Source organism: Pestalotiopsis fici (genome assembly GCF_000516985.1).
Source record: "Pestalotiopsis fici W106-1 unplaced genomic scaffold PFICI_Scf_1, whole genome shotgun sequence".
NCBI classification, from domain to species: Eukaryota; Fungi; Ascomycota; class Sordariomycetes; order Amphisphaeriales; family Sporocadaceae; genus Pestalotiopsis; species Pestalotiopsis fici.
This window is the reverse complement of record NW_006917091.1, coordinates 1,457,661-1,472,841: the sequence shown is the minus strand read 5'-3', so window position 1 is coordinate 1,472,841 and position 15,181 is coordinate 1,457,661. Positions and strand designations below refer to the sequence as shown.

At 47.8% G+C, this 15,181-nt stretch overlaps 3 protein-coding genes across 3 annotated transcripts; 1 reads left to right on the top strand and 2 right to left on the bottom strand.

Moving 5' to 3' along the window:
- Positions 1–617: 617 nt before the first annotated feature.
- On the bottom strand, positions 618–1,818 carry PFICI_00456 (uncharacterized protein; the record flags this gene model as incomplete). The annotated part of the gene is made up of 5 exons (XM_007829037.1): positions 618–663; positions 711–767; positions 818–944; positions 995–1,684; positions 1,746–1,818. The coding sequence occupies 5 exons, from the start codon at positions 1,816–1,818 to the stop codon at positions 618–620; spliced, it is 993 nt and encodes a 330-aa protein (XP_007827228.1).
- Positions 1,819–2,200: 382 nt separating this feature from the next.
- PFICI_00455 (uncharacterized protein) lies at positions 2,201–2,737 on the bottom strand (the record flags this gene model as incomplete). Its single annotated transcript, XM_007829036.1, has 1 exon — positions 2,201–2,737. The coding sequence occupies one exon, from the start codon at positions 2,735–2,737 to the stop codon at positions 2,201–2,203; it is 537 nt and encodes a 178-aa protein (XP_007827227.1).
- Positions 2,738–3,198: 461 nt separating this feature from the next.
- Positions 3,199–8,033, top strand: PFICI_00454 (uncharacterized protein; the record flags this gene model as incomplete). Its single annotated transcript, XM_007829035.1, has 4 exons — positions 3,199–3,222; positions 3,310–4,255; positions 4,312–4,624; positions 4,679–8,033. 4 exons carry the CDS (start codon positions 3,199–3,201, stop codon positions 8,031–8,033), a joined length of 4,638 nt encoding a protein of 1,545 aa, XP_007827226.1.
- Positions 8,034–15,181: the final 7,148 nt, after the last annotated feature.

Sequence of the window (15,181 nt, the reverse complement as noted above, 5' to 3'; positions counted from 1 at the left end):
CAGGCCTATAATCGACGGAAAAATCACGAACCTCGAGTTAACTTCAGTTACTCTTTGCCCAGTGTGATTCTTTCTAGTTAGAACGCCTTTTTCACATAAGCCCAACCCACCGCTTATAAGTCAAACTTATTCAAAACCCCGCCCTTCCCCCATAATATGGTTGTTGCAGCAGCGTTTAACTGCTTTTGGCATTATTGGAGAACTTTTTTCCTCCAAATGTCGATATTCGGCTTAGCGCATTTCCGTGAGGCAAGATGATGTGAAGTTCAAGTGAAGACACAATTCTTCAGCACATGATGATTTCATGGGATATAGTGTTTGTTTATTGCCTTGTATCGCTTTGATTCATCTGTTATCTTTCATTTTTGCTTTGAACAGTCAAAGACTCCATGCTCGCGTTTTTGTTGGGGTTCAACTGCTACATTCAATCAAGCTCACTTGCCAGGGACTTGAGCCACATTTGTAAAAAATTATAATGGTAATAATCGTAGAGGGTCTTCGCTCAAACTGAAGATCCACCATAAGCTTTAACGCTAAATCACCTTCTCAAATAGGTGGAAGGTCTATGAGGTGTCCCCAAGCATCTGCAAACAGTTGTAAATACACCGCAATCACCATTATGGGCCATACCGAGAGACTAGGTCTCTAATGTCGCCGAGCATTCTATTCACCATTAGCAACAACTCAACCTAGAATGGCAGGGTACTTACTGGTCTCTAAGGGTGGGATTATCCTTGAATAACGCAGATACATGTGTATTGAAACGACTAGTGGTCATCAGTGAACGCCCAATTACAGCATGACTCTTGACACTCACAGCTTGTAAAGATCTAAACGACCTTGATAATCTTCCTCGGGTGGAGAGATTTGAACGTGCGAATTATATGCGGCCAAGTACTCAGCGCCAAACCTGTTGCACGCGGGCATCCACTGGCCAAACTCATCTGCATCATCAAATTCAGTAGTTTTCCGATTGATTCAAGGTTTGACGTACATTCATTGTGCGCGTAGAAGCAACAACCATCAAACACCAAGCAATCGTCCGTGCTAATGTCAATGCCAGAATTTGCGTACCACAAGTCCCCATGGACTAGTGATGGCTTCACCTTTCTGCCATCACTCTCAAGAGGTCGCAGAAGACGTGGTATCACCGTCTCAAATAATACAGGGAGCAGCGTGTCAAATTCAGGATCAGGGCCCTTTGCCTTAAGTTCCAATTCCAATGCCAATTTGAGATTTTTAGTGAAAAACGTCTCCCAACTCTCTTCCCAGTCCGTCATTTGCGGAAGGTTTCCACTGTAAGTCGTCACATGAAAACCGAATTTACCGGTCGGAGATTGACTGTCCTGGTGTAAGGCGGCAAGGTGGGCTCCAAATTTGTGCGGATCAGGCATTTCATCCACCATGTCCCGATACTCGGAAAGGAAGAAATGTGTATCGAGAATACTCTCATAAGTACCCCATGCGATTGGTCGCGGGACCAGGTGTGGTTGCAAGGCATACATAGCCTTGGCAGATTCGAATTCGCTGCGAACCATGTTTCTGCCAGTCTCACCCGAGATTACTTTGATGAAGAATGATTGGAGACTTCCATCTTCCATCTGAGCATCGATTCGTCCAGTATTTGCCCAGAAACTAACGCCATGACCTTCTGTCGTCTGCACGGAACATCGCTCCGGAAGAGCTATTGATAAGTAAGCGACACCAGTCGGAGAGATCATAGATCAAGATCGTCAGATACGAACCTTGGAGAACTTGCGGGTCGATCACAATGTTCCCATCCCCAAATTCAAGACCGTCGGCACCTTGGTAATTCATTTTCCGCTCTTCGCGTTTTCATGAAGTGAAGCGGGGTAGAAAAATCAGTGCAAACGGATGGTATTCAGGGAAGATGAGACTGTGTCTGCCGACCTCATTGGCGTCGGAGATAAGCGGGGTTGGTACAATGGGCCGTGCCGGTGGACAACAAAGCGGCCCGCGCGAAGTTGGCCAATGGCTTAAGCAATCGTTTACTAGGTACAGGTAATGTACATAGTTTTCAGAGACATTCATAGCAGTTATAACAGCACAGGAACATGACTCGATGTTTGTAGAGTATATTAATTGGATTATTCGGCACGCGATGACGGCGTGAATGCGGTTTTAAACTCCCAATTTGCTTTGCCCGCTGTCCTGCCTGACCATGCCACGCAGGCACCCGTCAGTGCCCCGCCATCGATACCTCCATCAGTTCTTGCTGCAACCCATCGTTTATCTTCACAAATTGCACACCAGAACTTTCAAGCACTTTTCGCCCCGAGTTGTCCTTGATGAAAGTATCTGGCTCACTTATGCCCACGTAAACTGTCTTGATCTGCGATTTGAGAGCCACGATTCTATCAACGCAAGTTCTGTTTCCGCTAAGTCGTTCGTTGCAGGGCTCCATAGTTGTGTAGAGCACCGTGTTCGGAGGCAGGACCTCTGCGACGCGATCGTCTGGAAGATGATGTCTTTCGGCGAGTTTGATCAAGCAGCACTGTTCCGCGTGTGTAGTGCCCGGATCGCCAGGTCGGTCTCTTGGGTACTCCAAAGAGAACCCCGTCGACAGGATCTCATTCTTGTCTGCGTCAACCAGAACTGCGCCGACACAAAACTTGTTGGGTCCTGGAGGCGATAGTCGGGCTCGTGTGATTGCATATTGCATGTAAGCCCTGTGGTCACCAGGGGCAATTGGTGTGTGAGGTTTGTCGTCCGCCATTTTCAGAGAAACTTGCGCTGAATGGATAAGACTCAGATCTACGGAGTGCTCAGTGCAGAGATTCGAGCAGAGATATGGACGAAGTATGGACAAACCTTCCGATCGGATCCATCCCGGCCTGGCAATCTCACAGCAGGCTGGCCTTGGAAGTGGGCTCGGCGCTTAAAACCTCACTGTTACTGGCCCGGCATGATGCTTGTACCCAGATATTTAATCCCTGCAGCAGGCTAAGCGTTCACACGTAGATACAACATGCCCGGGTCATTCCCATCCACTGGCTCTCCACCATGCGGGCGTGCAATTCCATTGATTTATGGCAGATTATCAGGCAAAGACCTTCGTAGTTACGAGCACTTGGACCAGAGCGCTGACGAAGAGCCTATGATTCACTGCTGAAGGGTTGGTGGTTCGATGCTGATATAGATGCATCCGCGTTCGGCTTGCCTCGGCACTATGTGTTTATGGACGGCAACTGGCCTGAAATGGTACGTTACGGACAACCTTCTATTCCCCGAGAGCTTGAGCCACGCCCTCGCCTTGTGAACGTGTATGAGGTGCTAACTGATATAAAGTCATTCACGGCCGATCGTCGAAGCGAGCGCAGTGGTTCAGATCGAGCCTTCGATCGGCCAATTCCCAATCGCCCAAGCACCGTCGAGACGAGCTCCTCATTGCAGTCAAAGTCCAGCTCGGCCACCGATCGTGACGATGGTGCGACCGACCCAAGAGGTTCTTTGGGACTCAATCTGCTTCATTCGCCATCTCAACCAGCTATTGATTTCATATTTGTCCACGGCTTGGGTGGAGGGTCAAGAAAGACATGGAGCAAGACCACTTCCATGAAGCATTTTTGGCCGCAGGAATGGCTACCCAAAGATCCTGCATTTCAAGATGTTCGCATATACAGTTATGGCTACGACTCAGACTGGGCGAGAGGCAAAGAAAACATACTGAACATACATCACATCGGCAAGTCCTTTTTGGGAGAACTAGAAACGACACCACATCTTTGCACGTCCAAAACGCCAATTGTTTTCATTGGCCATAGTATGGGTGGGCTCGTTATAAAGCAAGCATACATGCTGCTCAAGCAGAGTGGAGAAAGCAGTACTATGTCTGGGCGATTCAACAGTATCTTCTTCCTTGGGACACCGCATCGGGGATCTAGCTCTGCAAAGCTCCTCAAGAATATCTTGCAGATGACGTACTCCCATCGAGCGTACGTGGCAGACTTGGAAAAAGGTTCCGATGCCATCCAGTCAATCAACAATGAGTTCCGGCAATACTCGATGGACCTCAGTCTTTGGTCATTCTATGAAACCCAAAAACTTAGTCTTGGGCTATTCAATACGCTCATAGTCGACCCAGAATCAGCAGTCCTGGGATATCCACAGGAGAAACAAATGCCAATGAATGCCGACCATCGCTCTATTTGCAAGTTCGAAACACCTTCAGACCCAAATTTTCTTATTATCAGAAATTCACTGGCATTTTCTGCCAATAGTATTCGCAATCTTGGTAAGACAATAACCGTGTCTTCCCGTTCCTTCAGTGCATAGACTAATGCTGCGCAGAAGCCAAAGTCATAACCACCGCGACGCCCTTTGAAGTCGAAAATCTCAGAACTTATCTTAAAGTTTCCCATGATTTTCAGGATGATCTGGTAATGGCAGAAGATTCTCGAATGGATGGCACCTGTGATTGGCTTCTGGAGAAACAAAGTTTCCGCAATTGGCGTGACTCTCCTAGCACAACGTCGCGAATCTTATGGATCTCTGGTCCACCTGCGACAGGGAAATCAATCCTTGCTGGATACGTGGTTGATCAACTCCGCAAGGCCGACTGCAATTGCAGCTTCTTCTTCTTCAAACACGGGGATAAATTCAAGTCTCGACTATCGTCCTGCTTGAGTTCACTTGCATTCCAGATGACTCAATCCAGTGAAGACGCGAGAAGAATGGTTTTGAGCATGTCAGATGAGAAGCGCGACTTCCATCGAGATAACGAGCGCTTGATGTGGCGAACGCTTTTCTCCTCCGGAATATTCCAGGCTGGAATTGCGAGAACTTACTGGATAATTGACGCCCTGGACGAATGTGTTAATTTTTCTCCATTTCTCGATACCATGATCTCAAAGCTCGACAGTGCAGTCCCTCTGAGGATATTGATAACGAGCCGTGAAACTCCAGAGATTGGCCAGCTCCTCGGCGGCCTCAGCATGCCAGACGTTCTGGCTGAGAAGATATCTGTTGCAGACACAGCGTCTGATATCTATCGCCTAGTGGATTCCAAAGCTAAGACCTTCTTAGCTAGGTCTGAAGATGACCGCAGAGCTTTGGTGAACAAGATCGTCAGCAAATCCAAAGGGTCCTTCTTGTGGACAACACTTGTACTCAGAGAGCTATCAAACACATACACCGAAGAGGGAGTAGCGCAAGTCCTTGAAGAAGTTCCCCGCGGTATGAATCAGCTCTACAGCAGAACACTCGCATTCATGGCTCAGATGCCTCGGAGCAAACCACTTGCTACGGCGATTTTGACATGGGTAGCTTGTTCAGCACGACCATTGACCACAACCGAGCTTGAAGGTGCACTGAGTCTAGACGTACCCGGGGCATACACCAACCTGAAAGACACTATTCTTGCACTTTGTGGTCAGATGGTTGTGGTTGACAAATTTGACAAGGTTCAAATGATCCATGAAACAGCTAGAGAATTTCTTTTCAACAAGGATATGGTATCAGAATTCTCTATCGAAAAAAAAGCGGCTCATGCCCGAATTGCCAAGGTTTGTCTTACGTATCTTGCCAGCGAAGAACTGAAGCCACCTCGAATGCCACGGCGTACGAAAGCTCCACACAAAAGGATGGACTTCGCAGTTTACGCTTGTATCGCCTTTTCGTATCACCTAGCGCATTCGGATCCTCAGAACGGTGATGTCTTGCGGCTTCTCGATCGCTTTTTAGGTCTTAACGTCTTGTCGTGGATTGAATTCATCGCCCAGGGCGGAAATCTCAATCCCTTGGTTAGCGCGGCAAAGCATTTTCAAGTATATTATAACGAGGCTAGTGCAGAACGCTCGCCACTAGGGAAAGACATGCGCACAGTCAAGTCCTGGCAGACAGATCTTGTTAGAATATCAGCAAGATTCTCAGAAGCGATCCTAGCATCTCCAATCTCCATCTTCTTCACCATTCTACCGTTCTGTCCTTCCGAGTCCGCAATTCGAAAGACCTCGTTTGCGTCCAGAAAACTGTCTCTCCATGGTCACTCAGAGACCCAATGGGATGATCGATTGACGTGCATCGATTATTCCGGCTATCAAACCACCGCTGTGGGAAATGGCGAAGGTGTCTTCGCAGTAGGGCTTTCCGATGGCGCTATCAAGCTTTATCACGCGATGTCCTGCCAAGAACTGAGGTCGCTTCAGCATGGCGAAGCAGTGAAACTTTTAACCTTCAAGCCCAAATCCAACCTTCTGGCATCCTGTGGAAGCAGACAAATACGGTTATGGAACACATCGACTGGCGAAAATCTCCGGTCACTCTCGGTGCCCCATCGCATAATTGGGATAATCTTTGATGCTGAGCGGCTACTTGCTGCGTCTTGCAAAAGCTATCTGACAACCTGGATTCTGGAAGACAATGAGGCTGAGCCCAGCATAGTCTCATGGGCAAGATCCAGCGAAGGCTCAAAGCCTCGGGCCCAACAGCCTCCAAATGCCATCTCCATCTCTACAGAACATGGTTTACTCGCTATTGCGCATAGCGGTCATCCGGTCATTCTCTGGGATATCGAAAGTGAATCTCTGTATGGAACCTGTGGTAAACGTCTTCCCAACGGCGAGACCAGTACCCATCGTGTAACTTCGCTGGTTCTCAATGCCAACCCTGGACTAGAGTTACTGGCGATATCCTATCTTGATGGAGACCTTGTCATTATGGATCCCTTCTCTGACCTGGAGATCGAGTCGGTACGCGCTGAGTGTCATACGCTAGCTGGCAGCCCTGATGGGCGATTTCTTGCCGGAGCAGCGGGCCACGGCACCATCAAAATATACGAATTCGAGACTTTGAAGCCGGTTTACAGCATTAGAGCTGCGAACTACTTCATCAAACAGATCGCTTTTAGTCACACCAGTCTTCAGCTAATTGATATTCGAGGGGCACAATGTAACGTATGGGAGCCTGCTGCGCTTGTGCGTAATTCCACGACGGATGACAGCAGTGAAGGCACATTGATGTCTGTTTCAGAAGCAGATGCAAGACCAAGTCACCCCAGAGTGGAGAGCCTGGCCATCAATCCCAAAGACGATGTTGTTTTCTGCGGTAAAGCTGATGGAATTATCAGTGTCTACAGTTTGAAAGACGGCAGACTCGTAAAAGATCTCTACAAGCACAAATTACAGATCAGGGTCTTGATCTTGTGGGAAAATCAGAACGTCATCCTGAGCATTGATGCCTCGAATGCTATTCTTGCAACAAAGGTATCAAAATCGACGGACGGGAAGTGGGCTGTAAAGGAAGTATTCTCCTCCCGGATTACTTCGGCATCGCCTGTCACCAACCTTTTACATGCTGAGCTTTCTGCTCATTTTCTTGCTTGGTCGCGGGAATCTGACCATCTTTGGACAATTGAGGGACGAGAAATCGCGTCAAGGACACATGAGACTCGCGATATTCCTCGAACATGGGTAAATCACGCATTCGATAGATCTCATGTGGTCTGCACTGATATCCAATCTGTGTCCATCTACAGATGGGAGAACTTGGCTCCAATTGCCCGTGTAAATTTGTCATCAACTCCTCGGCACCTGCAGATGAAGAATGCAATCAGTCTCGGGACGAACAACGATTGGCGCTTGATTCTGGAACTCTCAGAGTTGAATGGCCCAGCCACTACGGAAATGCTGTACTTGGTGGACCCATCCATCGTGTCTACTGTCCCAGTTGCCGCAAGTAATGGATCGAACCAAGCGACTGCTGCTTCGATAGCATTGGGCCTACAACTGAGCAGCCTGGCGAATCAAGTATCGCAGGTTCTTGGCGTGATTGACACAGGAAAGCTTCTCTTCCTAGATATTCACTCCTGGATCTGTTCCATCAATCTCACAAAATTAGAGGATGGGGTACGGAGCTACTCTAGGCACTTCTTTGTTCCATATGACTGGTTTTCCGGATCTAGAAATGTAGTATGTTCTCTAGGGAAACGGGACGTCGTACTGACACGAAATGGCGAAGTTGCTGTGATCAGAAACTGGATGATATTCGAAGAGCAAGTTCTACTTGAGCTTTGACAAATGGTAGTCATCTATGCTGCAGTCAGTGTCGACATCATATCTAATGATGCAGTTACATTAATTTAAGCAGGATAGCTTGATTTTCGATCACATTGTTCCAGATCACAAATGATGATCACTACTTCAAGACTGCTCAACAATTTGCTGATGTAATGCAGTCTAAGATGATTAAGATCGCCGACTCTCCATTCGCTAACTCAAATACCATACGGACAGCACTAAGTCTTGAATTCCTCATAACAGAATTACATCGATTGGCTCTTGAACTGGTAAGGAGATGTATACTTCTTCTTGGACCATGGCCATGACGGATTAGGGTGCTCGTATGTCTTAGGATTCATGATCTAGGCCCCCGTGTCCAATTGTCTGTGTAGTATCGGTTCTGAGTTGGTGCTGCGGAAGCCATAATGATGGGTTCGCTGGGAAAGTATTTGCGCGCAATTACGTCTCGTCAGCTCAACAAGGAGGATATGCCACTAGTCGATGTCTATGATGGACAGAGACATCAAGGGGTTAGGTCAATTTACGGGCTTTGATTAGTGAAATTCATTTAGGAAGGGGGGTTTCGGGAATCGTCAAGGTGGTGCTTGCCAGATTCAGGGATACCCAAAGTTCGCGTCTTCAACGTACCGGGAAGGTGCATTACTTGCATGTAAACAATCTAGGTACAAAAGCTGGAATTCGACTCACTCATCTTGAACTTGGCATGGTAACCAGCAGACAAATTCAACTTTTCATCAATTAAAACCTCGATTTTCATTACAAATACCCTTACCGGACAAACGCTCGAATAGTAGGACATTGCTGGTGGTTGTCAAACATAAAACAGAGCGCTCTCGACCGCCGAAGAGCCGGCATATTGACATCGATACAACTTGCGGTCTCGCATACCGATTGGCGAATGAAAACCGCCCTGTGAGTCCTAAGAAACTATTTCCTTTTCTTGCTTTTCTCTCTCCGCTTGCCTCTTCCAAAACAGTCTGCTTATGTAGACTTGTGACCCCGTCTCATTCTGTCCAAAGTTCGCAGTCTGTCCCTCGAAAACACCACTGAGAACCCGAAGCCCGATCCCAGATCACCAAAAGACTGAGAAAATCAACTATGCTTCTGACTCCTACCATGGAGGCCCAACCTTACAAGCCCAGCGATATTGAAAGGCAACAACCTGGGAGTTGCTTATCATCCCCGAACCCGGAGGCGGCGCTTTCTCGAAAGCTGGAGACTCTGGGTCCTGTGTATTCGACCTGCACGGCCGTGTCATCGGGCTTCTTGTAGGTAGTAACTGCGAGGTTAGTGGAAATGGGAATTGGGAGAGGGGCATAAATCCAGAAAACAATGGTCCTCGCCTAATCAAAACATACTCCGGCGAGAACATCGACATCGACATCGAAGACCTTACGGGACAACGAACACGCCTGGCGCGATGGTGATGGAATAGACCACAGTGTGGCTGGTCAGTGTAGCACCCTTCGGATGACACAAAAGGGAGTTATTAAGTCTGTTTGTTCACACATTGATTTCGTAGATGTAGACCATCTTCAATATTATTCTTTGTTTTGGACACAGGTGTATCAGCGATGGTGTAGCGCAGACCATACTGCAAGTAAAAGATTAATCAAGAAGTCTATGGTATTATCTGCATAACTTTTCTTTTAGAAAAGAAATTTAGAGGGGAAAACTGTCTTATTAGTGGTAATGCAGCAATTCGCCTTGGGCGATCGCTCTTTTCTTCGCTTAGGTGTATAGTTAATGCGACAACTGCTGATCTTATAATTGTCGGTGCTTGCTCAATACAAGCTATCCCAATTAATGAATCTGGCAACTAATGAGAAGTGGTTGCGTGTAGATGAGTGCGCAATGGTTTGGTGACGCTGTCTCGGGGCCATTTGTGCTGAAAGGTAATAATGTTGGTCCGTCGAGAATGACTTTTGTGGTTTCCCAGTTCTGGTTGATCAGGATAAACAATGAATTCTCCTTATGCTTACAGCTACTTTCGTCAGCTACATTGATTGATCAAGTCCTTGCTTTAAAGACTCACTCGTGACTTTATTTCCGAAACTCCTCGGCAAGCCAACCTCATAGCAGGGATTGTGACTGCCAGAGTTCATTAAGAGAATGTTTAGCAGTACCAAGAATCCTCAAGTGCTTTATGATAACATGATCAAGAAGGCAATATAGTATTATTCTTCGATAATGATACGCGACAAACGTACCACATACTTAGAGGTTTTCGAAAAAGAGGTACTGCGAATCGTGAGTATTATGTTGCCCAGCCCTGTATTGAAATGATTGAGATGAATTATTTTCATAGTCTCTCAAGACGAATGAACGTCTCGAAAGACTGTGGAAGGGGTTGGATATGATGATTCTGAGGAATCGAAAGGTCCGGAGGCTGATTCTTTTATGTCCCCGCGACTGCATATGGGGCATCCGAAACTGCAAACCGAAGGTCGTCCCGGCTCCGCGCACAACAATTCGCAAGATCGATACCAGTGACAAGGACGTCCAGGACAAGGCAGGTATCATGCATCCTTCGTATGGTGCATTCAGGTCTAAACACGTATCAAACCAGATTGTCTCTCTTGTAGCTCTACTGCAATGACAACTGGCACTGAAAACGATCTCAGAGCCTCAGCAGGCCAGATACTTGACCATCTTTACGTGGTTGACCGTGGTCTTTGTGAGTGATTAAGGACGGCATGGGTCAATTGAAAATCTTTTGTGGCACACGGGTCTGTAGTCACCAACGTCATTCATCATGTCACTCCTTGCACTGCGGGTTGAGTCGTTTGTTACCATGGCATGTGGTAAGGGTCTTTCATCACTCCGAACTTGGCAGATTCCAACCTTACTATTCGATATAAAGTTGCCAATATTGTCACGACAATTGCTCTGTGAGCTTTGTTGTTTCTTGGATGAAGTACGGCTGTAAGTTTAGAAACTAACTACATGAAGCAGCCAAGAATCGAGTTTCATGACGACCGAGAATATATGCCCAAGATCTCAGATAGCGACTTTGAGAAGGCCACCATGATATCAGGATGCGATGTCGAGGACTTCCGGACCATGTGTAAATGTGCTCAAAATGGTTCAACGACAAACACAGAAGAGCATGCACACAGGGTCAACATTAGGCACCACGGGCTCTGCACGACTACCAGTATCAACTATCATTTAAAATCATGGTCAGATTACGAGATTATGTTACTTTGGTTTCCTTCTACAAGCCCTTGTTTACTGAGCAAGACTATCCTAATTGCACCCAGTACCTCCTGTTTTTTTTTTTCTTTTTTTTTCTTCAGAGCACACTATCGTCGAATTCGAATCCGCCCGAGGGACTACCAAGTCCTATGAGAACATAATTCTCTCGACTCCCTATCCGAAAGGTTTGCTTCGCACCAGTCTGAGCTTAAGTGAATGAAATGGCACGCGGTACAACCTTAGCATCGGGCCGCGAGGTTGGAGCTTGAAGGTTTGAACGGGTATAGGCTTGAAACCCCCTTAATTCGGACTCATATTGCAGGATTTACTATTTGATGAAGAAATATCTTACGCCCCAACCATTGGTAGCATAATCAAGTTACCCCAGAGTTTCAAAATAAAACTTATACGACATAGTATCTATTGAGATCATAGTATTCGTAATCCCCCCACTCGACAGGTCCGGCTCTATAAACGCCTCGGCGGACATAACCTCTTTACTATCGATAGATAGTGTCGCGGAAATGCGCTTTGGCCCTCAAAGGGACTTTTTTACTGCAGAGGTTGGCTTCTCTCGCCCGAGTCAAGCCCCCGAAAAGGACCACCTTAGGATACGTAGGCGCATGCTTAATTGGACTCTCCATCACCAACCAAAGTTCAGCGTACTTTGGTAGGGCCCAAGAGTAATCGCCGAACAGGTCCAATCACCCAAAGGCGGTTGGCTCTAGTCAGGCGAGATGAGATCACATCAAACCACAATGTCGAGGGAACACTAAATCTATGCACCGGCTTATCCCCTAGCTGCAGATCAAGGGCAAGGCAAAGCCACTGGCCAGGAAGGGGACCAAAGGGGACCATAGTTGGGACTTGGCTCAGCTGTCAAATCCGAGCAAGTAAACCCGCCGGCTTCACGATGGTTGCCCGACGGTGTGAGAGACGGGTCCGTGGCCGGCGTCTTTTTTTGGTTACCCTGCCTTGCCTCCCCGTCCGTAGTCCGGGTACTAAGCATCTTAGCGGAGACGGACAGCAATTAACGACACTCCCTTAGGTGCTAGGTCCATACCAAGGTTGGCACAAGTTTTTGGTCCGCTTCTTTTCTCGTCCCTCTACTAATCTCCAGCCCTTTTTGCTTTGTGACCCTATCGGCTTCCTTCGTAAGCAGCAACCTGTCGCTTTCCAGGCGGAGAACAAAAAAAACTGGGAAACAAGAAAAAGAGGACAGGTCACCTACCAACACCAACCAACCAGCCCGCATGGCTTTTTGGCGTTAGGGACGATCCTCAGGGGCTAGACCTCCGTGGACCCTTTGGTCTTCCCATCCTCGTGGCAATGTGGAACTCTTCGCTATGCTCTTCAATTCCCAGGTGCCACAGGCCCCGGAGCGGAGAGGGCGTTGAGGCGGGTTGGCGGGGTTCGTGGATGTGTGTTGCATTTTTCTTCACCGACGATACATGGTGAATTTCGGGGCCAGTCACAAACCCACTATTGACCGCAGCCATGCTGGCAAAGGTCGGCGGTGAAACTTATTTTCGATAGCCACCATCTGAGCTGTTATTAAGCCTCCACTTTTTCCTTGTTTATCTGTTATCGTGATCCCGACCTGCTGTGAAACAGGTCCATTTTGACAACGTGGTCTTGGATAAGGGACCCCTCGGGACCCTTCCTGCCGGCGCTTCCACACCCGCAGAATGATCGCCTTTGGGAATGAGCAATTTTTCCGTATATTCCGTGAATTCGTTTCCCCTGCCTCAATGTTTCCGCCCGGACCCTTGCTGCTGCTGTTCTTTCGTGTCATTCTCTCTCTCTGCTCCGTTAGGGGCTTGCAGCTGACTATTGCATAAACCTTCTCAACACCGGACTCGGCATGACCAAGGTTCGGGGAACGTCGAAGGTTGAGCCTCAATGAGGGGCCCTTGATTTTCCCTTCCATATTCCTTCTATTTTTGCCTCTGTAAGTTTCCTTGGGAAAGGGAATTTGGGTTTTCCCAGTCGGTTTCGTCCCGCGGAACTCGTGGCATAGAGTTCAGGCCCGCTTCAAACCCTTCCTCTGGTGTTCCTCCCTCAAGATTAATGCTTACTCCTTCGCTGTCGTTATGTGAACCCCTTGACTCAGAGCTTGCAGAAGCTTTCTGACACTATAACCTAGCTGCCGCAGTCCGTTTCGGCAGGCTAAGACAAACGATACCCTTCGGCCGTGTTTTATGTCGTCCATGACATCTGCCTGTCTTGGCGAGTTTATTTTTCCCTGCATGGGACGAAAATAACAATTCCGGGACAGACAAGACAGATCGTGAATGGCGCGGATCAAAATATCCCACCACACCCTCTTTGCAGAGAGTTATGACGTCCTGCGATGCTAAAAGGACACTTCAAAAACAGAGTTGAAGCGAGCTCGTTCCTATAGAAATCATCTGCTCGACTATGCTGGAGCCGGCTAGCAGGTTAGAGCTTAAATGGTTGTCTCGTCGACCCAACGCACGGAGCCCGCCGTTGGAAGGAGTAGCAGCGGATATAGTCACGGATACTATAGCGAGGCGACTGCATACACCAGTGGCTTGCGTTGGAGAAATCATACTGTTGCCTCTCTAAGTACTACATATGATTGCTAATCATCACCTCGAGTCAGTTTGTACATACACAAATGGCAAATGGGGTACAGACTTTTGATTGCAGCAGGGCCGTTGGATGACTTGGTAATCATTCCCCCCCAGGAATCACCTGAGAATTCGGTAGTTGACAGGTGTTTTAGAGTTCTGGCTTGAGGCAGCATGCTCGCAAAACTCTCCGAGAATTATTCCAAGTCAACCATGCCAAGGTTGGGTAATCTCGTCGCCACGACGGGGAGATATCTCAGCCTTGCGGCCGGCAAGCATCGCGCCTGATCAACTGCCGTTTCAACCGGTCAAATGTCTGACTAGGAGACTCGGAGCAAACGGGAGGGCGCTGAAACTTGATGTTCCCTATTGCGAATAACCTCATGATTCACCATGATCTGCGACAAAACATCTCTGCCAAGAAACCCGTTGGCGCTAAGAGATAGATGCTTTGACCTGTGAAAAGGGTTTCAACTCTGCTTTGATGCGTGTCTTGACTTTGCCCTCGGGCCGGGCGGCAGAAGTTTTGGCAGAGAGGAAGACAGTTTGACCTTGCATTGTGCCAAAAAATCGCGTGATGGCTCCCCCTCGTTAAAGGTCAGTCAAGTCATGAATTGGTTCAAACTCAGGGACCATCATGAAGCAAAGAGGCTCCGTCGTTGTAGTTACATAAGCAGCATAACGAGCCTTGTGAATGGCCGGTCGCAAAGGACATTTCCATATCTATCGTGGGAAGCAGGGTTGCTTGGTCCGAGCTCACCACTTTTACAGAGTAGTACCATGTATCTTCCTTGGCATTTTATACTACAGAGTACACGTGCCTATGCTTGCAGCAAAATGACTCTATGTGCTGGGTTCGGTGACTTTTAATGCACGGTCGTGGCAGAATAAGGCCAAGCAGTCTACTACTAGAGATATCTTGCTGACTCTATCTACAGGCCAACTGCACGAGACTGACCAGTGAGCGCAAGAAATTTGCGGTTCACTCCAGTAAGCATCTTCTTCACGATCCATATGGCAGATGAACTGCCGAGTGTCACAACCTGCTCTGACCCTGCACGCACGAAGCCATACATAGCACGTGTGATGCCCAAGTGGCAGTGCCCCTTGCGTAATATCCATTATGAAAGAAGAAGAAAAAAAAAAAAAAGGACCGCAAGCGCAATGAATTATTCCCAGGATGTGCCTGCAAATATTGTGACTGACTGTGCGATACTGCCGATCCCCTGCAACTATCTCTGCTCATCAGGCTTCTAGAAGCATTCTCACCTTGGTTGGAGTTTTACTTTAATGTGGGCTTTGCCGGATTGTGACCATTCCTTGCGAGTGGGACGCAAGATTCATATTGGG